At 53.0% G+C, this 23,001-nt stretch overlaps 4 protein-coding genes across 17 annotated transcripts in view; 2 read left to right on the forward strand and 2 right to left on the reverse strand.

Moving 5' to 3' along the window:
* ANKZF1 (ankyrin repeat and zinc finger domain containing 1) overlaps positions 1 to 774 on the reverse strand; it is a 6,096-nt gene extending 5,322 nt beyond the window's left edge. The window contains exons 1-2 of the mRNA XM_011358682.2: positions 639 to 774; positions 167 to 360 (exon numbers count right to left, since the gene is read on the reverse strand). Coding sequence (XP_011356984.1) covers positions 167 to 358 — 192 coding nt within the window. The 5' untranslated portion in view covers positions 359 to 360; positions 639 to 774. The remainder of the gene's footprint in view (positions 1 to 166; positions 361 to 638) is intronic.
* Positions 775 to 932: 158 nt separating this feature from the next.
* Positions 933 to 10,149, forward strand: ATG9A (autophagy related 9A). 10 transcript variants are annotated; one of them, XM_011358552.2, is made up of 16 exons: positions 933 to 1,071; positions 2,117 to 2,174; positions 2,588 to 2,716; positions 2,821 to 2,864; positions 3,393 to 3,457; positions 4,243 to 4,404; positions 4,590 to 4,731; positions 4,970 to 5,718; positions 5,800 to 5,953; positions 6,059 to 6,238; positions 6,663 to 6,911; positions 7,111 to 7,289; positions 7,397 to 7,514; positions 8,273 to 8,495; positions 8,683 to 8,828; positions 9,101 to 10,149. In XM_011358552.2, exons 3-16 carry the CDS (start codon positions 2,614 to 2,616, stop codon positions 9,104 to 9,106), a joined length of 2,520 nt encoding a protein of 839 aa, XP_011356854.1. In that variant the 5' UTR covers positions 933 to 1,071; positions 2,117 to 2,174; positions 2,588 to 2,613; the 3' UTR covers positions 9,107 to 10,149. The 10 variants fall into 10 exon arrangements, with proteins under 10 accessions (XP_011356854.1, XP_023385510.1, XP_011356856.1 ...); XM_011358554.2 differs by having other exon boundaries at positions 970 to 1,144; XM_011358553.2 differs by having other exon boundaries at positions 970 to 1,129.
* Positions 10,150 to 10,505: 356 nt separating this feature from the next.
* ABCB6 (ATP binding cassette subfamily B member 6 (Langereis blood group)) lies at positions 10,506 to 17,679 on the forward strand. Its single transcript, XM_011358564.2, has 19 exons — positions 10,506 to 11,362; positions 11,674 to 11,811; positions 12,047 to 12,233; positions 12,416 to 12,517; positions 12,689 to 12,872; positions 13,466 to 13,587; positions 14,081 to 14,190; positions 14,396 to 14,461; positions 14,630 to 14,755; positions 14,911 to 14,987; positions 15,076 to 15,139; positions 15,253 to 15,338; positions 15,550 to 15,607; positions 15,833 to 15,937; positions 16,355 to 16,529; positions 16,659 to 16,771; positions 17,013 to 17,107; positions 17,182 to 17,250; positions 17,432 to 17,679. The coding sequence occupies exons 1-19, from the start codon at positions 10,814 to 10,816 to the stop codon at positions 17,541 to 17,543; spliced, it is 2,538 nt and encodes an 845-aa protein (XP_011356866.1). The 5' UTR covers positions 10,506 to 10,813; the 3' UTR covers positions 17,544 to 17,679.
* A 118-nt stretch (positions 17,680 to 17,797) lies between these two features.
* On the reverse strand, positions 17,798 to 20,662 carry ZFAND2B (zinc finger AN1-type containing 2B). 5 transcript variants are annotated; one of them, XM_011358566.2, is made up of 10 exons: positions 20,581 to 20,662; positions 20,390 to 20,457; positions 20,024 to 20,118; positions 19,677 to 19,808; positions 19,394 to 19,545; positions 19,086 to 19,181; positions 18,946 to 19,006; positions 18,795 to 18,862; positions 18,401 to 18,473; positions 17,798 to 18,086 (listed from the first exon to the last, which is right to left on the reverse strand). In XM_011358566.2, the coding sequence occupies exons 2-10, from the start codon at positions 20,442 to 20,444 to the stop codon at positions 18,075 to 18,077; spliced, it is 744 nt and encodes a 247-aa protein (XP_011356868.1). In that variant the 5' UTR covers positions 20,445 to 20,457; positions 20,581 to 20,662; the 3' UTR covers positions 17,798 to 18,074. The 5 variants fall into 5 exon arrangements, with proteins under 5 accessions (XP_011356868.1, XP_011356867.1, XP_023385518.1 ...); XM_011358565.2 differs by having other exon boundaries at positions 17,798 to 18,190; XM_023529750.1 differs by lacking the exon at positions 20,581 to 20,662 and having other exon boundaries at positions 20,390 to 20,553.
* Between the last annotated feature and the right edge of the window lie 2,339 nt (positions 20,663 to 23,001).

Here is a 23,001-nt window from a genome sequence, read left to right on the forward strand (position 1 = left end):
CAAGAAACTTGTTTAGAAACAATTTAGGAGCCTGTGCTAGAAACCTAGTAATTGAATGAATTTAAGATAAATTTTATTCCATGGAAAGAGATGTCATCAAGGGCTCCTAAGCTGGGAAATAACAATAAGAATGTGTTCTCTGGAGGAGTTATAAGCTCCAAAAAGCCTTGTCATGTTCCTCACGGGTCCACCACAAATCTTTCCGGATACCTGGACAGGAAGTCCGCAGAGTCTGGGCCTGAGTCTCCGCGGGAAGTTGGCTCACCAGGCTTAAGCCGCCAAGGACCGGAGCATCCGCGCTGAGATCAAACAGGGAGACCGACGCAGGAGCCTGAGCTACAGCTGGAGCTGGCGACATGGCTGAATAGAAAGGGGGGAAGAAATGAAGCCCCGCCAAAGCGAGATTCGACTCTTGTGTTTTCTGCCTATCTGACTAGGTCTGCCCGGCGCCGCAAGGCACCTCGGCCCTCACCCTGGACCAGGAATCAGCTTTGGGGTTAATACGTGACCCCGGCCCGTTTTCTCAAACCCCCACCCTCGGACCACAACGAGAGTGAAATAGGGGAGCAGCCAGCTCTCAAATCGAGTCCAAAAGAGTTAGAATCACTTAGGTTTTCTAACCGACCACTCTTCGTTACCCGTGCGATGAGTTCCAGCAATGACTTAACCACGTGGAGTCTTCCCCACCTTCAGAAGCTGCACCTCCGGGCCTGAGCGGCACATTTAGTATCCAGTTCGAAGCCCGGATTTCTGCAACACCACAACAATCTCGTCACTACGGAGCAGCAAAGAGGACAAACAGAGTCTCCTTCACCTGAGCCCCCGCCCCACATAGAGCGCCCTATTGGTCCTCTGACCGTTTAAGACCCGCCTCGAGCCTTTAGTCCCGCTCCCAAAGCCGAGAATTGGCCATCGTGTCTCCACCCCTTATGCTCATTGGTCAGACTTGCTGCGGGTGACAGTGAGTGACAGACGCCAGGCCTAGCGCCCTAGGTCGGGCCGAGCCCAACGAAGCCGTCGGAGCCCCTGGAATCACCCGGGTCACTGTCCCTGAGGTGAAACGCAAGACCGGTTAGTGGTATCTCAGGGCCCGGACCGGGCCTGGCCAAGGGTGCTCAGGGAGCCCTAAGTGAGCTCACGGCGGGTAACGGGGGAAGGGGCGCCGCGGGCGGGGCGGAGGCGCGCAGCCGAAATGTTTTGATAGCCGGGACGCGCGGGCGGGGGCGCGCGCGGGCGGCGGGGCCGCGCGCGAGGTTGTCCGCTGCTGGGAGCCAAGCCCTTGGCCTAGGGACAGGCGACCCTGGATCGTGCTGGGCTCAGGTCGTGGCGGCTGGGTGTGGGGAGGCAACCCAGCCCACTTGGGGTATCTGCCGTCGGACTGGCTTTATTCCTCCAACATCCGCAGGAACCACTGATCCCACGGCCGTTCGGGGTTCCGTGGGCCCAGGGTCCACAGTGCCCCTGTGAGTGGTGAGTTCCCTGAGGTCTGGGTCAGCTCCTTTGGACCCAGGGCTCTCACTAGTCCAGGGAATCTCACTTGGGCCAGGCTGGGCCGTGCTCCATGGCCCCAGGGTCTGCACTGAATGCCACCTAGACCATGCCTGGCTTCAGGGATCTAAAGAACACAGAGTTCACCCAAGAACTGATCCAGTCAGGACTTCCCATCCAGGACCTATGCCTGCTGGCTGGGCTGGGCCTTCCATGCTAGAGAAGCAGGGAGTTACCCAGAAAGGTTTTCTTCAGTAAACACTCTTTTCTTGGATTTTGGTTTGGGGCTTTTTGGACCCTGAGTGGACTGATTTCTGAGGCTGAGCTGGAGCAATAGAGAGACAATCCAGACAGTCCAGAGGGGCCTCCCAACCTCAGGCCGGTACTGACTCAGTATTCACAGTTTCAATAGTCACTTACTGAGATCCTCCAGTTGAATGAGTGGCCTTGTATGTAGTACTACCAGAGGAAGTGTGGATCACCCTAGGCTGGAAGGGTGGCTCTTCCCCACTGCTGCCTCCCTGTCCCATGCTTTGCCTCCTCTTAGTAAGGGGTGGCAGGGCCGGAGGGTTAGCTTTCTTCTCATCCCCACTACCCACTCTCTGGGGCCTGACAACTTCTCCTCCAGTAGCTGCAGAGCCAGGGCATTGAGGGCTGGAGCGGAGCAGACACTGTCCATGGAGCTGGTAAGGCCATGTGCTTATTTCAAACCTTTGTTTACAAAGTGCTTCCAAACTGCTAGTCTCTTGGGAGAACAGGGTTTCTCTAGGAGGGTATGGGGAGGGCCCCTTTTCTCTACAGAACAGAAAATGAAACCACTTCCCCAAAGGCGCAGAGTCTGGCTTCAGGCCTGTAAAGCCTCAGTAGACACTCAGTAAAGGCTCTGGGAATGACTGACCTTATTGGTCATTAAGGGCTCCCAAGCCCTGAGCTTGCTGCTGTCCTTTCATTACTACTCCTCCTCTGCCTTCGAGCCAAGAAAGACTGGTAGCGGAGACGAAACCCAAGGGTTCTTTCTCACTCCTGGTCTTGTAGGCAGGGCAGCAGACAAGCAGCACCAGGGGCTGACCCTGCGTCCCTTCTTCTTCATTGCCGGCAGGTGGATAAGGTGGACAGGGGGCGGTGATGGCGCAGTTTGACACTGAATACCAGCGCCTAGAGGCCTCCTACAGTGATTCACCCCCAGGAGAAGAGGACCTCTTGGTGCACGTCCCTGAGGGGAGCAAGTGTGAGTTCTTGGCCATGACAGCCAGAGCTGGGGCATGGGGGAGAATTGGTGCAGGAACGATGAGGGAGCGAGGGGCTCTGACATCTCTGTTCCTGTGCCCACAGCACCTTGGCACCACATCGAAAACCTTGACCTTTTCTTCTCTCGAATATCCTTTGCGTCTCTGTGTTGGAGCTATGGAACCTTTATCCCCTCTCTAAGTCAGGCTCCTGATGGGAAATTGGGGTGGGTTTGACTCTAATCCCTGGAAGGGAGATGGAACTCTTCTTGAGGCTGAAAGAGGCTGGGAAATTATGATCGTCATAAATAACAATACCCTACATTTACCAAGAGCTATATGCTTTTCACTTTGTGGTGTTAATTTATAAGGAATCTCTAAGGGTGATCCTCCTTTTTGATGGGAGGCTAATAACCATAGTAATTAATGTCTTTTGACTCATTCTGTGTCAGCTCTGGGTTAAATGCTTTATATGCATTATGTTAGGCCTAATAATCCTATGAGGTAGATGCTGTTATTCCCAATATACCACTGCAGACAAAAGCTTAGAGAGGTTAAGTAACTTGGCCAAAGTCACACAGCTAGAAAGTCATAGAGCCAAGACTTAAGCTCAGCTATGTTACCCCAAAGTGCTCTTAATTGCTGTCTCTACTGACTACTTTTTCTTAAGAATTACACGTTTATAATCTACACCAGAAGAATGGCTTCACTTGTATGCTCATCGGGGAGATCTTTGAGCTCATGTAAGTACAAAAAGTGATGGATGATTTGGTGAAGGAATACATCTCAGTCTTTCCTCTGCTTGAGCTCATCCCTGGCCCTACCTGCCAATGCAATTCGGTACTAGGCTAAAAATTCTACAAACCTCTGTAGTTCAGGGACTGGGTGTGACCTCAGAATTTACAGCCTTCACCTTTTTTTATTTTCTATATTAAGGAAAACTTTCCAAGTCCTATCTCTTCCACAGAGAGAACTCAGACTTGATCATTTCATCAGCACTCCAATGGAATGGGCATGGTTCCGTCAGACACCAGCCACTTAATTAAAAAATGGCTTGGTTGCACTTCAGGCTGGCTGCTAGACAGAGAGTCTTCGAAGAGGAAGGAGCCATATGGCCTCGTCAAAGGGGTTGGAGTTGGGAAAACACCCCTCAATAAGAAAAGAGTTCAAATCCTCAAAGGGCTTCTAACTACCATCTCAAAAGGAAATCAGGGACAAGGAACCAGAAACAACAATCATAAGACTTGAAAGAGTCCAATAAGCTTGGCAGAGATTACTGTGGGGTGAGGAAAGCAGGCTGATTCTTTCTGTAGGGCCTGAGGCTAAGAGCAAAAAATAGGAGCTTTTTTGTGTCTGAGACAGTCCCCTGGGGCTGAGCAACAGAGAGAGCCCACTGGGAGCTCTCCAGCCCCTCCATTTCCCAGAGGCTGCTCCCTAGTCGGCTGCTGCTTCTAGACTCCTGTTTCCCATGTATTTCAATGGTGCCTCTCTGACTCTCGAACTGCACCCCCTCCTCCCAACTCCCCAGGCAGTTCCTCTTTGTGGTTGCCTTCACCACCTTCCTGGTCAGCTGTGTGGACTACGACATCCTATTTGCCAATAAGATGGTGAACCACAGTCTTCATCCTACCGAGCCAGTCAAGGTCACTCTGCCAGATGCCTTTCTGCCTGCCCAAGTCTGTAGTGCCAGGTAAGGGCCACAGGTCAGAAGGCACTAGAGCCTGTAGTTCTGCTAGCAGGTGGAGAATGGAGTGGAGTGTGAGACAGTAACACATTCCCTAGAACAGACCCAGGTTCAGCCTTGCCAAATCCTTCAGGAGAGCAGCATATTTGCCAAGACTCTTTAAGGGCACCTCTCTTCTTTTTCCCCTCCAGGATTCAGGAAAATGGCTCCCTCATCACCATCCTGGTCATCGCTGGTGTCTTCTGGGTCCACCGGCTTATCAAGTTCATCTATAATATTTGCTGCTACTGGGAGATCCACTCCTTCTACCTGCATGCTCTGCGCATCCCCATGGTGAGACTGGGAAGTTGGGTGGTTAGCACCACAGCCCAAGACGTCTACTACAGCTTGGGAAGGGCAGAGTGTAGTCCTGGGCTTCAGGCATCCTCAACCGTCATTGGCAGTTCAGGGGGCATCTGCTTAAGGGCTCCACTCAGCTAAGCACAAGACCCCAAACCTGACAGCTAATGCATGGCAAGGGGCCAAGGCAACAACTTCACCTTCCATACCTTGTCTCTTCCCCACCCCCCAGTCTGCCCTTCCATACTGCACATGGCAGGAAGTGCAGGCCCGGATTGTGCAGACCCAGAAAGAGCACCAGATCTGTATCCACAAGCGCGAGTTGACAGAACTGGATATCTACCACCGCATCCTCCGTTTCCAGAACTACATGGTCGCTCTGGTGAACAAATCCCTCCTGCCCCTGCGCTTCCGCCTGCCAGGCCTTGGGGAGGCCGTCTTTTTCACCCGTGGCCTCAAGTACAACTTTGAGCTGATTCTCTTCTGGGGACCTGGCTCTCTATTTCTCAATGAATGGAGCCTCAAGGCTGAGTACAAACGTGGGGGGCAACGGCTAGAGCTAGCCCAGCGCCTCAGCAATCGCATCCTGTGGATTGGCATTGCCAATTTCCTGCTGTGCCCCCTCATCCTTATCTGGCAGATTCTCTATGCCTTCTTCAGCTACGCCGAGGTGCTGAAGCGGGAGCCAGGAGCCCTGGGAGCACGTTGCTGGTCACTCTATGGTCGCTGCTACCTCCGTCACTTCAATGAGCTGGAGCACGAGCTGCAGTCCCGCCTCAGCCGTGGCTATAAGCCCGCCTCCAAGTACATGAATTGCTTCTTGTCACCGCTATTGACATTGCTGGCCAAGAATGGCGCCTTTTTCGCTGGCTCCATCCTGGCCGTGCTTATTGCCCTCACCATCTACGATGAAGATGTGTTGGCTGTGGAACATGTTCTCACCACCGTCACACTCCTGGGGGTCACCGTGACTGTGTGCAGGTGGGCAGGGCAGCAGGTGGGAGCAAGCAGACTAGCATTCCCAGGAAAGGCTGACATCTCACCATGACCCCGATCCCACAGGTCCTTTATCCCGGACCAGCACATGGTGTTCTGCCCTGAGCAGCTGCTCCGCGTGATCCTCGCTCACATCCACTACATGCCTGACCACTGGCAGGGTAATGCCCACCGCTCGCAGACCCGGGACGAGTTTGCCCAGCTCTTCCAGTACAAGGCAGTGAGTGGAGTTGGAGTTAGGGCCTGCTAGAAACTGGCTGATAGCTCGGTGGTGAGGGCTGGGATCCCTCCTGCTTTCTGGTGACCTTAGTCCCCTCCCTTTTAGGTGTTCATCTTGGAGGAGTTACTGAGCCCCATTGTCACACCCCTCATCCTCATCTTCTGCCTGCGCCCACGGGCCCTGGAGATTATAGACTTTTTCCGCAATTTCACCGTGGAGGTTGTCGGTGTTGGAGATACCTGTTCCTTTGCCCAAATGGATGTTCGCCAGCATGGGCATCCCCAGGTACTGGGAGAGGATGGAGGCAGGTGGCCAGAGGTGGTGCTGGCACATAGTGTCTTTGGGCAAACTGCAAAAAAGCATCCCTTCTGAGTCAGCACATCACAAAAAGGCAGCCCTGTCTCTCGGCAGCCCTGTACCAGGGCATACAGTGCTTGGTAAACAGGAGCCTGGGCCAGATTTTAGCCCTAAACTTGTACCCTTAGCCAAGCTCCCTTGAGAAAAGCACAAGCTAAGCAATTAGCCCAGCATGTGGCCACTCCTGGGGTAGGCGATGGGACCCTGGATAAGATACAGCAGTGCATTGCGGTCTCTGTTCTCCAGGGGCAAAGCCTTGCTGGAGGATGAGCTTCCCCTTTCCTAGCAGGAAATGTACAAAAAGGGTTCCTGTAAGAGGACAGTCTCACTCACTGCAGCCTCTTTTATGCAGTGGCTATCCGCTGGGCAGACCGAGGCCTCAGTGTACCAGCAAGCCGAGGATGGGAAGACAGAGTTGTCACTCATGCACTTTGCCATCACCAACCCTGGCTGGCAGCCACCACGTGAGAGCACGGCCTTCCTTGGCTTCCTTAAGGAGCAGGTTCAGCGGGACGGAGCAGCTGCTGGCCTTGCCCAGGGGGGTCTGCTTCCTGAAAATGCCCTCTTTACGTCCATCCAGTCCTTACAATCTGAGTCTGAGGTGTGTCCCTGGGGACTGGGGGATGATGGGCGCAGTGGACTCCCAGAGCTGGAGTTGAGAACTAGGCCTGGGGTGGAAGGGCCTACCCTACAGTTCTGTCTGTTCAGTCTGTGCTATTGAGTCCTGATGTGCAGAATTCTGGGGGCCCCAGAGGCCTCCCTCCTGCCCTGAGAATTCAGCTCACCCCTTTCTTTCATAGCCATTGAGCCTTATTGCAAATGTGGTAGCTGGCTCATCCTGCCGGGGCCCCCCACTGCCCAGAGACCTGCAGGGCTCCAGGCACAGAGCTGAAGTCGCCTCTGCCCTGCGCTCCTTCTCCCCTTTGCAAGCTGGTCAGGTTCCCATGGGCCGGGCTCCCAGCACCATGACAGGCTCTGGGTGAGTAGAGGTGGGCCAAGATGGGAGGGCATGGCAGTAGCACCTAGCAACATCTCTGGGTCTCAAAAATGTTGATGAGTGCTGCCTGTCTGTGCTGGGAGAGACAGGGTGGATGCCAGGACAGCCAGCTCCGGGAGCAGTGTGTGGGAAGGACAGCTGCAGAGCCTGGTGCTGTCGGAATACGCATCCACTGAGATGAGCCTGCACGCCCTCTATATGCACCAGGTGAGTGGGCAGCACGGAGCAGGGCCATAGAACCAATGTGGCGGTTGAAAAATAGAATAGATGATTTTAGATGTGGAAAAGTGAGACATGGGTTCAAATCCTTGCTCTGCCATTTAGCTGCTCTGCAATTTTCATTCCCACACATACCCTCTTACTATCCTTTTAGCCAAGCTTACTCTCATCCAGGGCCTTTACACACTTGTGGTTTCCCCTGCCAAGAATTCAATTCCCTGAGATATCCATGTGACTCCTTGCTTCCCTCTATTCAGATCTCTGCTCTTACCTTTTCCACGAGACCAACGCTGGCCACCCTGAGTAAAAGCCGCCCTTGCCCACCCTTTTGAATCTCCCTGCTACATTTTTTTCCATAGCATTTAGCACCATCTGTCATTGTATTCTTTCCTTATTTATTTGTTTATTGCATCCTTTCCCTGTCCTCCTAGCCCCACAAAGGCTGGGAGTTCTATTTTGTTCACTGTTATATCCTTGGTACCTAAAAGAGTGCCTTGCACTTAGATCCACAATTTGTTCTTGAATCAAATGACTAGGTACATTGAGTGCCATGATAATCTGTGTACAGGCTCGTTTCAGAGGTCTGCTGAGAATTTACCCTGTCAAACATCATGTGTACGTTACACACTATTAATATAATAGGTACTCTGGATCAGTGATGGGAACTGGCTGATACCATGGTGGGGAGCACCTGCTTCAGATATCCTTCTGTTCCCAATTAATGGCACTCCCCCCCACCTTCTCAGCTCCACAAGCAGCAGGCCCAGGCTGAACCTGAGCGGCACGTGTGGCACCGCCGGGAGAGTGATGAGAGTGGGGAGAGTGCCCCTGAAGAGGGGGGAGAAGGTGCCCGGGCCTCCCAACCTATCCCCCGCTCTGCCAGCTATCCCTGTGCTGCACCCCGGCCTGGAGCACCTGAGACTACTGCCCTCCAGGGGGGCTTCCAGAGGCGTTACGGGGGCATCACAGGTATCCAGTGGGCATACAGGACACAACCTTCAGGGAAGGGTGGTTCTTTCAGGGCTTCGGAGGGAAGGAGGTCAGAGGGACCAGGCCCAGGAGACTAACCCCTCTCCATCCTCACCCTGGGCAGCCCCAGAACCCTTCTCATTCCTGTTTGTATTCATTCTAAGAGTATGTTTACTTGTGTCTCTAGATCCTGGCACAGTGCCCCGGGCTCCCTCTCACTTCTCTCGGCTGCCCCTTGGAGGGTGGGCTGAAGATGGGCAGTCAGCATCAAGGCACCCAGAGCCTGTGCCCGAGGAGGGCTCAGAGGATGAACTTCCCCCTCAGGTGCACAAGGTAAGGACTCCAGGGCCCAAGAATAACTAGCGAAAATAGTAACTCCCAGGCTGAGTTCAAAGCTTCTCATGTGAAGGGAGGCAGGCCTCTCATGTACAGATACTGCATCTTCCCCTCCAAAATACACTCCCCTTTCTTCCCTCACCTGCTCTGAAATCCAGGGCTTGATTTTTCCTTCAATTACCTCTCCAAGAATCAAGCTTTCTTTTTCCTTTATCTCCAGGCTTCTGTCCAGTAGACTACCTCCACTAACAACCCTTTTCTCTCCACAGGTATAGACAAAGCTGAGGAGAGTCCCTGTGCCCCAGGATGGAGGCCAGTGTTGCCCTGCCATCCCATCCGCCTGCCATGGAGGGCTTCTCTGAGTCTGCCTGGCTCCACGCGTGTGGTGTTTATGTGTCCGTGCCTGGCCAAGGGAGGTGCCAATACTGGGCTCGCCACAGTCCCAGGAGAGAAATTGAGGGCCTAGGAACCAGGGCACGCAAGAAACCCCTTGACTCAGAGTGTGGTGCTAGAAACTGGTCCCCAGCCCTAGTACTGCCACCTTTGCACTCACCCCTGCAAGTCTGAAGAGGACTGCCCACCACAGAAGCTGCCAACCAGGGAGAACCTGTGCCAACTGTGGAGTGAGGAGGTTGGGCCTGGACCCTCAACCTTTGTAGCCTCCCTCCCTCTACCCTGAACAGATGAGCAGCTCAGGCTGTGGCCCTTACCTCACCCCCAGTTCTCTCCCAGTGCTACAGCCTGCTTAACCTCTCTTCTGCTTCCCGCACATCACTGGCATGTGTGCCGCTTGCTCTGGTTCTGTTCGCTCACTCCCCTTCTGTTCAGCTTTTGCTTTGCGTTGGCGTGGAGGCCCTAGCTCCCAACTCCCCTCACGCTATCTTTTGACACTAAAAAGGAAGGTTTCTAAGGTGCAGGAGCAGGATGGAAATTCTTTGCTGCCCTCTTTAACTTTTAGAATGGGCCTCTGGGAGACTGAGGCCTTCCAGGCCCCCATTGCTGCTTATTGTACCCCCCACCACCTGCACAAGGGATTGGGCTGGAGTGTGCCCTCTGCTGGCTACCTCCCAGCAAGAGAGCTCTGGACTGCCTCCTGCTGTCCCCTACAGGGGGGATGGAGGGGCGACAGGATGGCTTCGCCCAAGGCTTTGGGCTGCCGCATTGCATGCTAGGACCCAGCTCCTACTCTCCGCCCCACCCCTCACCCAGCTCTGGCCCGCTGCGGTTGAATGGTGAATTGCGCTGCCCGAACTCACCGCAGAACGGAGTGGGGACCGTGTACAGCTTGACCCTTAATAAAGAAGGGACTTTGACTGGGTCGGCCTTGTTGTCTCGCGCGGCTTGGGTTGTGGGAACAAGCGGAATGGGGTTTTGGTGATCCCTCCAGGTAGCTGGGGACCAGGCCGAGCCCTGTAGAAAAGAGGGCCTCTGAGGTTGCTCGGAAGTAGCTGGCTAGCAGAAGGACCATTTCCGATCTATGATTCCTTGGAGGTCAAAGTCTCCAACCAGACCAGCGACATATTTCCCGCTCTGAGCATGTGACCAAGCCGACACCGGGGTCAATTTTGCCTTCTCGGCGGGCATCATTTCTCTCCGCCCCTTTGGCGACATTTGCCCAATGGGGACTCTGGGAAAGGAATGGGGGCGGTCCTGGTGGGTGGGGCTGCTGCGGACAGGAGCGGCTCGAGCCGGACGCTGAACATTCCTGTGGGCCGGGACTTGGCCGGAGGGTCCCGGGCAGTGGCGAGGGACGGAGTGGCGGAGACGGTGTACGTGCCCTGCGTGTGTACGTGGCGGCGGCGCGTGCGCGGAGTGGGCGGTGTAGCTGGCTCCACGTGCGTCCCTGACCGCGACCCTCGCGGCTTAGAGCCCCGCGGGTCCATGACTCGAGACACCCCGGCGTCCGCGCCCCGCCCCGAGAGGCCAGTCCGGTTCTCCCGTCCTGTAGTCCCCGCATCCTCGGCTGGCGGCTACTCATTGCCATGGTGACTGTGGGCAACTACTGCGAGGCCGAAGGGCCCGCAGGTCCGGCCTGGACGAAGGGCGGCCTGAGTCCCTGCTTCTTCTTCACGCTCGTGCCTTCGTTGCTGATGGCCCTGGGGTCTCTGGCCTTGGTGCTGGCCCTTCCCTGCAAGCGTCGGGAACGGCCTGGTGGCTCTGACGCGCTGTCTTGGAGGGCCGGCCCTCGTGTCGCTCCCTACGGGCTGCAGCTGCTTCTGGCCACACTTCAGGTGGCGTTGCCCCTAGCCGGGCTGGTTGGCCGAATGGGCACTGCTCGGGGGTCCCCGCTGCCAGGTTACGTACTGCTGGCTTCTGTACTGGGGACTCTGGCCAGTGCCTGTGGCTTGGGGCTGCTCATTGAGGAACGGAGCCAGGCACGGCAGAAACTAGCAATGGGCGCCTGGATTAAGTTCAGTCACAGCCCGGGTCTCCTGCTCTTCTGGACTGTGGCGTTTGCAGCTGAGAACTTGTCCCTGATGTCTTGGAACAGCCCACAGTGGTGGTGGGCAAGGGCTGACTTGGGCCAGCAGGTGAGGGACCTCATGGGAAGAGGAGAAGCATGGGTGGCTGGGGCTGGGAAGAGGGATATCATGTCTGGTCATACTGGCTCCTTGCTTTGGGTAACTAAGAAAGGGAAGAAGGGAGGGGCTGGCGTCTGCTGGGAGATAGTGGGGTGTGTCTGTGCTGAGTCATTGTGGACTTCTTTTTCTTCAGTGCGTTATACCTGAGCCCCTAAAGAGGACCAGGCTGTGTGCCCTACGCTAATCCCCAGCCCTGTTATAAGTAGTAACAACAGGATTTGGCCCTAATTGATAGTCTCCTTACATTTGTTTCATTCTAGGTTCAGTTTAGCCTGTGGGTACTGCGGTATGTGGTCTCTGGAGGGCTTTTTGTCCTAGGGCTTTGGGCCCCTGGACTTCGTCCCCAGTCCTACACCTTGCAGGTCAATGAAGAGAATCAAGATGTAGAGAGGAGCCAGGTACACCTATATTTCTGAACCTTAGCATCTGTCTTAATTTCATTCTTTGTCATCATTTTCCCCACCATAATAAACTTTCCCAAATTTCAGATTGTGCCCCGTTAGCCTTTCTGATCCCATCACGGATCACTTGTGGGTCTAAGATACCTAGAAGCAGTAATCCCGTACATTTTTCCTAAAAGGTTCCTACTAGTGTATGTCTTTTTGATTTCTGAGCTGGTGTTTCACCATCTAGGTTCAGTCAACAGAGGGGCCACCACAGTCTACCTGGCGAGACCTTGGCAGGAAGCTCCGCCTACTGAGTAGCTACTTGTGGCCTCGGGGAAGTCCAGCTCTGCAGCTTGTCGTGCTCATCTGCCTGGGGCTCATGGGGTTAGACCGGGGCCTGAATGTGTTGGTCCCCATCTTCTATAGGAACATAGGTGAGGGGGAGAAGGAATGCCAGCTCATTGCTCTGGTCTTTCATTGGCCTAGGACAGGGGTGGTGTTTAACCTAGGGCAGTGGGACAGAGTTGGGAGCTAAGTGGTCAGAAAGAGACTGGGGCAGTCACTTCTGAAGAGAGTTGTAGGGGCCATAGTATGCTTTGACTTGTTTTCTCCATAGTAAACTTGCTGACTGAAAAGGCACCTTGGCACTCCCTGGCCTGGACTGTTACCACCTATGTCTTCCTCAAGTTCCTCCAGGGAGGTGGCACCGGCAGTACAGGTATGAGGGACTCTGCTCTCACCCTGGTTGCTACTGGCCCCTCCCCCTCCTGATAGGATGTCCCACAGGCATCCCCAAGCCCTTGGTGCTCTCAGACCTTTCACATCTCTGTGCTGGCCTGATGTCCTTGAGCCCCTTAGCCCTTCTGAAACCTCCCCTGGCTCCCCCCAGGCTTTGTGAGCAACCTGCGAACATTCCTGTGGATCAGGGTGCAGCAGTTCACATCCCGGCGGGTGGAGCTGCGCCTCTTCTCCCATCTGCATGAGCTCTCACTACGATGGCATCTGGGGCGCCGCACAGGGGAGGTGCTGCGGATCGTGGACCGCGGCACATCCAGTGTCACTGGGCTGCTCAGGTGCCATGCCTGTGGGAAGGGAGTGTGGGAGGCTGGGGCTGGAAAGCAGGGATGGAGGGGCTATCAGGAGAACAGACACAGCTTGAGCAACGGCCCCTCTGCCCTCTTTTTTCTAATTATGAGATTAATGTACATATGCTCTCATAATAGACTGAGAGCAGATCTCTTGAATGCCACTCACTTTTCCAGTGGTTCCCACTCCATTTAATATGTTGAGTTCTGCTTCTTCCCATTTTTAAATATATGTATGTACAGACTCCCAGAACTAATGTGCTATTGTGCAGATTTTTCCTGAAACAAACAGTATCATGACATAGGCATCATTTGCAGAGTTGCTTATTAATAAAACATTATGGAAATGTATTCTCATCCAAGCATGAAGGTCTCCCTCCTTTGTTGTAATTGACCTAGAGCATTCTGTAGTTTGGGAATGCTGTGTTTCTTTTAGCCATCCACCTCCTAAGGGGCATTTAGCTTGATTCCAGTCTGTTGCTGTTGAAAACAAAATACTGCACTGAAACTCCAAGAGGTAGACTTGCTGGCTCTGAGCCCCTAAACCTATCTTTGTTGTTTGACTTGTCCCCTGCCTCCAGCTACCTGGTGTTCAATGTCATCCCCACGCTGGCTGATATCATCATTGGCATCATCTACTTCAGCATGTTCTTCAATGCCTGGTTTGGCCTCATTGTGTTCCTGTGCATGAGTCTTTACCTCAGTGAGTGCCGCTTGGTAAAACCAGCTCCCTGAACTCTTTAGGGACTCCCTTGGGCATGAGCCCTGCCCTCGCTTGAGTGACCCTGTTTGGGAGGCTATAGATTAGTGGAATTGAATAAGCTCCTGGTGTTCCCCAATGTGGTGGATGGGCATGCTCCTCTGCCAAGGGAACTTGAGCTCAGCCTGGGTGGAGGGCCAAGAAGGGTATCCTGGTCACGTTAAGTGCCCACTACAGATGTGGGTCAAGGATGCAGCTTACTTTCCTTTGTTCACCAAAAGCATTTTCGCACATGAGGCTTCGGATAGGCTGTAAAGATATCTTGGGCACAGCCCCTTCCCTCAGAGAGCTTAGAGCATTCTCCCTTCAGGATCTGGGTCCCTGGGCTGTAGTGTAGGGTTAGTGTGTTTCTGGCAGGTGGCAGATACATACATGTCGTCTCTGCTGTTGGGAGCGATGTTTTGATCTTTTCTCCCTTCCCATTCTGCCACTCTAGCCCTGACCATTGTGGTCACTGAGTGGAGAACAAAGTTCCGACGTGATATGAACACACAGGAGAATGCTACCCGGGCACGAGCCGTGGACTCTTTGCTAAACTTTGAGACGGTAAACGAGGCCTCAGTGGCACTGGTGTGAGGCATGGAGATGTGGAGGAGTGTGCCTGGGACCACCAGGGCTGCCGAGGAGCTGGGGCTACGGGGTGCGAGGTGTGCTGTTTAAAATCAGGAAGGCAGGAGTGGGGATCTAGAGGCAACGATCTGGGTGCTGAATACTGTGACCTTGTTCAACAATGGTGCTTTAAATTCCTCAGGTGAAGTATTACAATGCGGAGGGTTATGAAGTGGAACGCTATCAGGAGGCCATCATCAAATATCAGGTGAGGATGCTGGTTGGAGGCCTACTGAGAGCCGTGGACTGGCCTCGTGGAATTGCCAGGGCTGAGAGGGGTAGAATTTAGGCTGTGAGGTTGAAGGTGCCTGGCCCAGGTTTGGACTTGGTGATGGTCAGTGTGTATGTGACATTCCTCCCTCCCTTATCACCACAGGGTTTGGAGTGGAAGTCAAATGCTTCACTGGTTTTACTAAATCAGACCCAGAACCTGGTGATTGGACTTGGGCTCCTTGCTGGCTCTCTGCTTTGTGCATACTTTGTCAGTGAACAGAAGCTACAGGTGAGGGAACTGTGCTGGGACGAGGAAGAGGAGCCTGGGGCCTATGTCTGGGCTACCAGGCTCCTGGGTGAGAAGCAGACAGATGACAGGAAGTGGGCAGGGTGACAGCCTGCAGGCCTCCTGTGACTCAAGTCACCTTACCTGGATTGCCACAGGTTGGGGACTTTGTGCTGTTTGGTACCTACATCATCCAGCTGTACATGCCCCTCAACTGGTTTGGCACCTATTACAGGTAACCTGATCCCTGGCCTTCACCTTTCCAGGTGCATGGTTATTTCCCCAGCTCCTCAGAGGACCTCCAACCAGCATTCTTTTTGCAGGATGATCCAGACCAACTTCATTGACATGGAGAACATGTTTGACTTGCTGAAAGAGGAGACAGAAGTAAGTGAAGAGAGAGGAGTGTGGTTTTGGGAAGCAGAAATCTGCATAGTATTTCTTGTGTCTGGAGAATACCAGGCCCGTAACGGCAGCACACATTGGTGGCATTCTCCCAGGTGAAGGACCTTCCTGGAGCAGGGCCCCTTCACTTTCAGAAGGGCCAGATTGAATTTGAAAATGTGCACTTCAGCTACGCTGATGGGTGAGCCCCTTCTCTTTTGCCATCCCACAGCCCCCTTTCCCACTGTCCATTTATATACAGCCTTCCTGTCCCTCATCCGTGCTTTTTAGCCACCACTACCTGGGAAAAGAGCCAAAGCAGGGAAGGAGCAGGGCCCAGTAGTAGCTCTGGTGATAGAAGGGGGCACTGGGAGTATAGCAGGTCTGCTGACCATGCTCACTGTTCCTTGCAGGCGAGAGACCCTACAGGATGTGTCCTTCACTGTAATGCCTGGACAAACCCTGGCCTTGGTAAGAGGAGACCGAGCCACTTGGCCCAGCCTCCTGGAGCTTCTCTCATTCCAGTGAAGTATTACATGGTAATACTTCATAGTAGCTTGTGACCCAGGCTACAGAGTCAGAGCCCTGTCGTGATGGGTCACAGGCAGCCTCCATGGACATTGGTGACCTCTTGGAGAGAAAGCCATAAAAGCCAGCAGTCCTGAGAATGTTTTCCCTCTGTTTCCAATGCAACAGGTGGGCCCATCTGGAGCAGGGAAGAGTACAGTTTTACGCCTGCTGTTTCGCTTCTACGACGTCAGCTCTGGCTGCATCCGAATAGATGGCCAGGACATTTCACAGGTAAGGTTGTTTGGGAGAAGACTGTAATTTAGGAGCCTGTGTATAAAAGAATGATAAGTGCTGGGCATCCAGGGAGAGAAGGAGATGTCACCTCTGCAAAAAGCTGAGGCAAGAAACTTTCTAGCATCATCTGACACAAGTAAAAGAATCATGGGAATGATTTGTGTGGTGCTGTATGGGGTACAAAGATCTGCAGCAATCTAGGGAAGTGGGGAGAGAAAGTGTATTTTCTCTTTATTGATGGGGAAACAGACTCAGAGAGGTTGAGTGATTTGCCCACACAGCTAGCTAGGATTTGGGGTGGTGGTGGCAGGATTGTTACCCAGGACATCATCTCATGTGCTTCCGGGTAGTACATCCTACCTCCCAAGTCTGGGAGCATCTCGCAGGCCAGGGCATATGGTCTTTTGGCCCTAGGTGACCCAGATCTCCCTCCGGTCTCACATTGGAGTCGTGCCCCAGGACACTGTCCTCTTCAATGACACTATTGCCAACAATATCCGCTACGGCTGCATCACAGCTGGCAATGATGAAGTGGAGGCTGCTGCCAAGGCTGCAGGCATCCATGATGCCATTATGTCTTTCCCTGAAGGTGAGCTCCCCCTATCCAGTTTAATCCTAATATTCCCTCTGACCTCTGTTCCATCCCTTCCTTGCCCCATCTGGTCACAGAAACCAAGTTTATCCCGTATGACTTGAGGGAGGTGGGCACTATCCTCAGGATACAAGACGCAGGTGGGCGAGCGGGGACTGAAGCTGAGCGGTGGGGAGAAGCAGCGCGTCGCCATTGCCCGCACCATTCTCAAGGCCCCTGACATCATTCTGCTGGATGAGGTGAGGGCCCTGTATCTCCTTCACCTCTCCTTCCTGCCCTGCCTGTGCCCACACCATTCCTGCTGGGCACTGTTTTCTATCTAGGAGAGATATCATGAATCCATGTTTCATAAAACACATTATAGTTCTCAAGTGCAAACAAGGTTCTTTTTGATTCCCAAGGCCTCAACTAGCAGCTTACATCCTCCTCCCACAGGGGATTTGGGTGGCAGGGGCAGCTTTATCCAGGTCCTCTCTGTAGGCAACATCGGCACTCGATACATCCAATGAGAGGGCCATCCAGGCTTCTCTAGCCAAAGTCTGCGCCAACCGCACCACCATCATAGTGGCACACAGGTACGAGACCAGGGCAACGGGCAGCGGGGCCCACTTTTGGTGGCGTGGTGGGTAACTGACCTCTGACTTCTCAGGCTCTCAACTGTGGTCCATGCTGACCAGATCCTCGTCATCAAGGATGGCTGCATTGTGGAGAGAGGACGGTAAGGGATGCAGCAGGATGAACAGGGCAGGGCCTCTGAATCGGCCCAGGAAAGAGTTTTGGAGTCCCAGGGTTTTCTGGAAGACCTGTCCCTCACCAGTCCTGTCATCTCTGTGGGCTGATGATGAGGACTCTTGGAGTAAAACTGATGGTCGGACTTTATACTTTCCTCTTTGCCCCAGGCACGAAGCTCTGTTGTCCCGAGGTGGGGTATACGCTGACATGTGGCAGCTGCAGCAGCGGGGACAGGAGGAAGTCTCTGAAGACATCAAACCCCAGACTAAGGCATGGTGACAGAAGTAGTGGTCACTTTCCTCCCAAAGGTTAACTCAGAGGGGGATAAGATGTATCTGTCTTCTTTGGCATATTTCGTCCTGGTCTTGGGGTGCTAGCTACAGTGAGGGAAATAAAAGTGTGGACTGAGCTAGGATCACTGTGACTCTGTGGCATGGCATACTGCAGTGGGCCTCTGCCCTAAGTCAAGTGAGCATTCTTCACAGGACTCTTCTAGTTTGGGTTGGAGAAGAGAAGAAACGCAACCACTTGGATGTTGTATTGACTGCAACATCCTTTATTCTTTCCAGGCCCCTCCCTTCCCCCTACACAGCGGGCAGCCCCAGGGTAAGGGGGATGACATGATGCGGGGCCTGGCCAGCATCCTCTGAAGGGCCCAACCAGGGAACAGTTCACAGCCACTGTCCCACGTAGCTGGAGAGGCCAGCAGGGTCTTCTGCAGGCTCGGTTCCACAAGCTGTTCCTGATGCTCCCTGGAGGCGGCCTCCGTGTCACTCCTCATCTTCGTTCCAGGCTGCTCCTGGCCCCCTCTCATGGTGGACCCTGGAGGTGTGAGGGCCACAGTCCTCCTCAGCTGAGCCTCCCTCCCCAAGCCCAAGGCCCTAGCACAGGCTGCAGTTGGATGGCTTCAAGCTGCGGCTCTGAGCCTGGAGAAGGGAAGGAGGGGAAGATGGTGCGATGTCAAGGAAATGAGGGGACAGTCCTCACTTCTGAGCTTAGCATAGGCTGAAGTCACACTGGAAACAAAAGAGTAACTACCACTCTAAAACTCTTGACCACTTGGAAGACCCCCCCCCCCGCCCCCCGCCAAACTCATTACTGCCTCCCAGTGCAGGACCCCCTCTCTAGCGTCATACCTGCTGCCGTCGGTACTCTGCCTCACTGGCTGACAGTGCTTGTGCTAAAGCTAAGTCCTCTTCCTCCTGAGAACTGGGAGGGAGGAACAGCTTAAGTTAGATAATAACATCTAAAATGTGAGCATCTGCGAGGCATCATTGTGCTGAGCACTTCTGAGTATTATCTTAATATCTGTACAACTCTATAGGTAGGGATTAGGATTGTCTCGTTTTGTAGAGGAAATTAAGACCCTAATGGGTTAAAGAACTTGTCAAAGTTCATATAGTTAATAAACTTGATTTTGAGCCCAAGTTCTTAACTATTATTTTGCATCAGGTCAGAGTGGTCCCACCTACCTCCTTCCAAACAGAGCCCTTGCCCACATCCCACCCTCTTTCACCAGAGAGTAGGTACCTTGGAACCTGGGGTTTGGTCTCTGCCAGAGACAGTTCCAGGGCTCGCTGCAGAGCCTCATCCTCACTCTGAAAAAGGAGAAACAAGACCAGCTGCCTTGGGATTCTCTGTGTGGGTTTGTTTCTGTCCCTCTAACCTCTGCCTAACTCACCAAGCCATTCTGCAAAGCAATCACTGGAGGAGCTGTCCATGGAGGAGACTGGGCTGTGGCTCTAAGGCAAACAAACATTCAAGAGGCAGAGGTCAAAGATGCGAAAGCAAAAAAGGGAAAGGAGAAACGGGCAGGCCTACCTGCTGGGAGAGGTAGATGAAGGCAAAGTCCGACTTGGGCTGGGGATGGTGCTTGTAGTAGAAGCCAGACCTTGTGCTCTGGAAATGGCAGCAAGTCTATAGGGAAGAGACACTCTTGGCATCCCCCCAGGCCACCCAGAGACTCAAGAGGGGAGTTCCTCCAGTCTAGAAAAAGATGCACTTGAAAAGCTAAGATTCCCTAGCCAAAGGGGACAAGGTTCAAGCTTCTCAACTTGTGATAAAGGCTGAGTCAGTTCCAGAAGGATAGGATGGTCTCAAAGGCAAAGTGAGGACTCAGCTGCAATTACCCTGCCTGGCTGGTTAGGTGCCCCTCCCCAGAGCAATCGTGGTCCAGTGGATGACGGTGCTTGATGCAGAAATTTCGGCCACAGCATTCACAGGTCAGTTTCATCATTTCCCGCTGCCGACAGCCAGAGCGTTCACACTTATTGGTGAAGATCTGAGGTTGAGTGAGAAGATTTATTTTTGCTGAGACTCTGACCCCCTTTCCCAGCCCCTTCATAAGAGCTGTTCAGGTTTTCAGGCATCTATACCCCCGGCTGGGTCATGGCTGACCCCTCCAACGCTTACCTTACGTTTTTGCTGTGCCGGATCCGAGCGACAGTCTCGGTCAATATGCTCTCCCACTGCACGGTCAGGGGGCTCCCCTCTGGCCACAGGCACAGGCACATTACAAAGTGGGCACACAGGTACTTGGATATCCTATAGTTAAGGAGCAGAGCTCAGTCTGTAACCTACTCCCGTTCAACCAAATCTCTGATCCTGAGAGAACCTGGATATGCCCTCCACAAACGCACAATGTACCCAGCACGGAGACTCAAAAAGAATATAGGATTGGAAACGGGAGGCAGGGGGATTCTGGGGATTCTGCATGGATCTTCCACTCACCCGCTATTACCCTCAGACCACCCCCTCACCTTTCGGTAAGCAGATCCACAGTGATGCTGAGCGTAGGCCACATGGTCTGCACAGAAGATGCCCGAGCAGGCGTCGCATTTGAGCGGCAGAAAATCTGCAAGGAGTGGGTCAGATTGCAGGTCCAGCGGGACCTCGACGTCGTTCCCGGTCACTCAGCCTTCCACTCAGGAAAAATGCCACCCTATTTGCAACAAACCGCCACGGCCCTAGTGCTCTATTCTTAGCCACGCCTCCTTTGACACCGCCCCAACTTCGAGCCCCGCCCCTCTCTGGCATTTCCAGATCCCGAAGCTCACCCTTCGCCCCACCTACAGCTCCAAGCCTCTCTCCACCCGGCCCCGCCCCCCCTCCGCTCCGCCCCTCACCCAAGCGCTGACAGCTCGGCTCGGAACAGTGAGCCCCGAGGTCCGGAAACTCCATCGCCAGGCAGGGCCTGATGGGAGAAGAAGAGACGCTGAGCATCTCTAGGGCTCCCGCTCCGGGTCCGGACCGCGACCCCGCACTCTGGAGGACTCCCTGCCCCGCCCCTTCCTCTCCCCCTCCCAGTCCGTGTTACCGGAGCTTCTGCGCCTCCCGGCCCGCGGCTCACACTCCTCCCTCAGCGCGCAAGGGCGCGCTGGCGTCATCGCGCAGGGCAGGCACGTCCCGCGCAGTCGCCCGGCAGCCGGGGAGGGCAGGGCATCAATCAGTGGCCAGCCCCTCCCATTCTCGATGGGCTAGGCTAGGAACTGACTGGTGGTTGTGCGTAAACTAGTGGCCGTGCGCGGCTCCGCGATCTTGAGTGTGGGCATAGCTCCACGAAGGGCGATAGGACCGGCGAAGGGGAGGACAGATGATATCTTGAGGAAGGAGGTTGGGGTAGTTTGGGGTCTTTCACGACTCCCATATTTCTTTGAAGTCTAGATTTCTTTCTAAAGCTGTGTATTCTTCCTCCAGCTTTAGCTTTGATGCCCTTTCTGTTAAGACTTCCCTGACCATCGCCACTTTGAGCTAAGCGCACCGGCTATGTGATCTCCCTTGTTCTACAATAATACCTATATCATATTGTAAACAGATGTTCACACACACACACATATCACACACACATATCACACACATACACAAATATACTGGGAAGTCAGGAAACACGTCTGCCTTGTTTTGTATTAGATCTCTAGCACCTGGCGCAGTGCCTAGAACTGTGTGAATTCAGTGTGAATCCAATCACCTGCAGAGCTGACTTTAAATGCAGATTTCTGGGCCCTGGAGTTTCTGATTCAGTAGATAGCACCCAAGAGAATTCTAACACAGATTATCCATGTACTGCACTTTGAGAAATACGGGGCTAGAATATTCTGAGTTCTTATTAAATATTTCTGGAATGAAGCATGAGAGTCACTGGATTGATGCCCTACTTTACTTAAGGGAGCCCCAGGTTGAAACTTTCCAGTCTCAGCACGTTTTGCTTCTTGTGCATCTCTGGCCTCTCGTGCCTGGGATTGGTTCCACTATATCTTCCCAGAAGTTTGGCCATAGGGACAAGTAAACAGGTGGAATAAGTGTAAGAGTTGAACAGCATCCTCTGAAATGGAGGGATAACCCAGGCTACAATTGGGAAAGAAAAGACAGTCTCCTCTTACTTTTCCTCTACCCCTTCCCCTCCAATTTTTACCTCTGTTTCCCTGTGTGTTTTTTTTCCTCACATCATCACAGCTCTAAGGCCACTGGAAATTAAAACCATTTTTCCTGGTTCTTCAAGCAGGCCTAATTTCATCTTCATTGCCTTGACTGAGATCACTTGCCAAGCCCTGACCTGTGGCCCTGTGGCCATAGTATGTGACATTCTAACGGGGCCAGGCCTGATTCTCATGATTGAAGGAAGGGAGTCAGTTCCGCCTAAAGTGAAAATCACACAGCTGGCTTAGATAATCCTTCCGGAAAATCCAAAAGAATCCATTTAATTCGTGTCTTCCTTTATTCAACAACATATTAAAAGTCCTCCCATATGCCCATCACTGGAGCATCAGGACCTTAGGGTATAAGAGGCAGGCTAGAAGGGAAGTAAAGCTGGAGAGCCAGCAGAAGCCAAATCACCCCAGGTAGTGGAGGCCACATTAGTATTGAGAATTTTGACATAAATATAATGAGAAACTATAGATAGCTTTAAGCAGGGGAGTGATATGATCATATTTGTATTTTGGGAAAGTCAATCTGGCTTCAGAGTGGAGAACAGATTGGAGGAAGTATGAGATTAAAAGAGGGGAAACCAGGTAGGAGGCTGTTGCTATAATCCAGGCAAGAAACGATGGTGGCCTGACAGAGTTGGGACAGAGCTTAGAGTTAATGAGAGCTCAGTAAGAAGGTTAGATATGAGATAGCTATTTGAAAACGAGTAACTTTCTAGTATGTCATTGTAAGGATAAAAGGGAAAAAAATGGGATTCAACTCCCAGAGCAATCATAAATTACGCAAGGTCACTAACTTACGGTGGTTTGACTTAATGATTTTTTCCACTTTACGATGATGTGAGAGCGATACATGTTCTGTAGAAACCAGCTAGGCTAAGTTGATGTTCAGTAGGTTAAAGGCATATGATATTTTCAACTTACGATGGCTTTATCAGGATATAACCCCATCATAAGGTGAAGAGCATCTGTAATCAGAACAATTTTGTACAGAAAAATTCCGACCTTATCTGTAGGAAACACCTTGACCTACCTCTATGTGAAAATCCAACCAAACGTTGAGTTAGCGTATGGAACACCTTTGGCCACTCCTTCAGGGAAATTCTGACAGCTGCTTCCTTTAACCCACCCTATGCCCTGAGATAGGTTCTGGGTAGCCATGTTTCTGCCCCTGCCAAAGATGATCGGTCTGGGAGTGGTCATCTGACATATATTGGGTATCCAAGTTTGTGTTTGTCCAGAAGCATAGTCTGAGACAAAGATTCGAGTGCAGGGAATTCATGTGGCAGGTAATCCTAGCCAGAGTAAGAGTA

The sequence above is a fragment of the Pteropus vampyrus genome, unplaced genomic scaffold (genome assembly GCF_000151845.1).
Source record: "Pteropus vampyrus isolate Shadow unplaced genomic scaffold, Pvam_2.0 Scaffold42, whole genome shotgun sequence".
Taxonomy (NCBI): domain Eukaryota; kingdom Metazoa; phylum Chordata; class Mammalia; order Chiroptera; family Pteropodidae; genus Pteropus; species Pteropus vampyrus.

What these genes read in the sequence shown, in the direction of transcription:
- ATG9A (XM_011358552.2), top strand. Translation starts at nt 2,614, where the DNA reads ATGGCGCAGTTTGACACTGAATACCAGCGCCTAGAGGCCTCCTACAGT. An exon ending in AGCTCTTCCAGTACAAGGCA is followed by an intron (nt 5,954 to 6,058) that starts GTGAGTGGAGTT and finishes CCTCCCTTTTAG; the next exon opens with GTGTTCATCTTGGAGGAGTT. An exon ending in AGCACCATGACAGGCTCTGG is followed by an intron (nt 7,290 to 7,396) that starts GTGAGTAGAGGT and finishes TGGGAGAGACAG; the next exon opens with GGTGGATGCCAGGACAGCCA.
- ABCB6 (XM_011358564.2), top strand. Translation starts at nt 10,814, where the DNA reads ATGGTGACTGTGGGCAACTACTGCGAGGCCGAAGGGCCCGCAGGTCCG. An exon ending in AGTGTCACTGGGCTGCTCAG is followed by an intron (nt 12,873 to 13,465) that starts GTGCCATGCCTG and finishes CCCTGCCTCCAG; the next exon opens with CTACCTGGTGTTCAATGTCA. An exon ending in CTTTGCTAAACTTTGAGACG is followed by an intron (nt 14,191 to 14,395) that starts GTAAACGAGGCC and finishes TAAATTCCTCAG; the next exon opens with GTGAAGTATTACAATGCGGA.
- ZFAND2B (XM_023529749.1), bottom strand. Translation starts at nt 20,486, where the DNA reads ATGCTCAGCGTCTCTTCTTCTCCCATCAGGCCCTGCCTGGCGATGGAG. An exon ending in CACCTAACCAGCCAGGCAGG is followed by an intron (nt 19,182 to 19,393) that starts GTAATTGCAGCT and finishes TCTTCCCTATAG; the next exon opens with ACTTGCTGCCATTTCCAGAG. An exon ending in CAGAGTACCGACGGCAGCAG is followed by an intron (nt 18,191 to 18,400) that starts GTATGACGCTAG and finishes TCCCTTCTCCAG; the next exon opens with GCTCAGAGCCGCAGCTTGAA.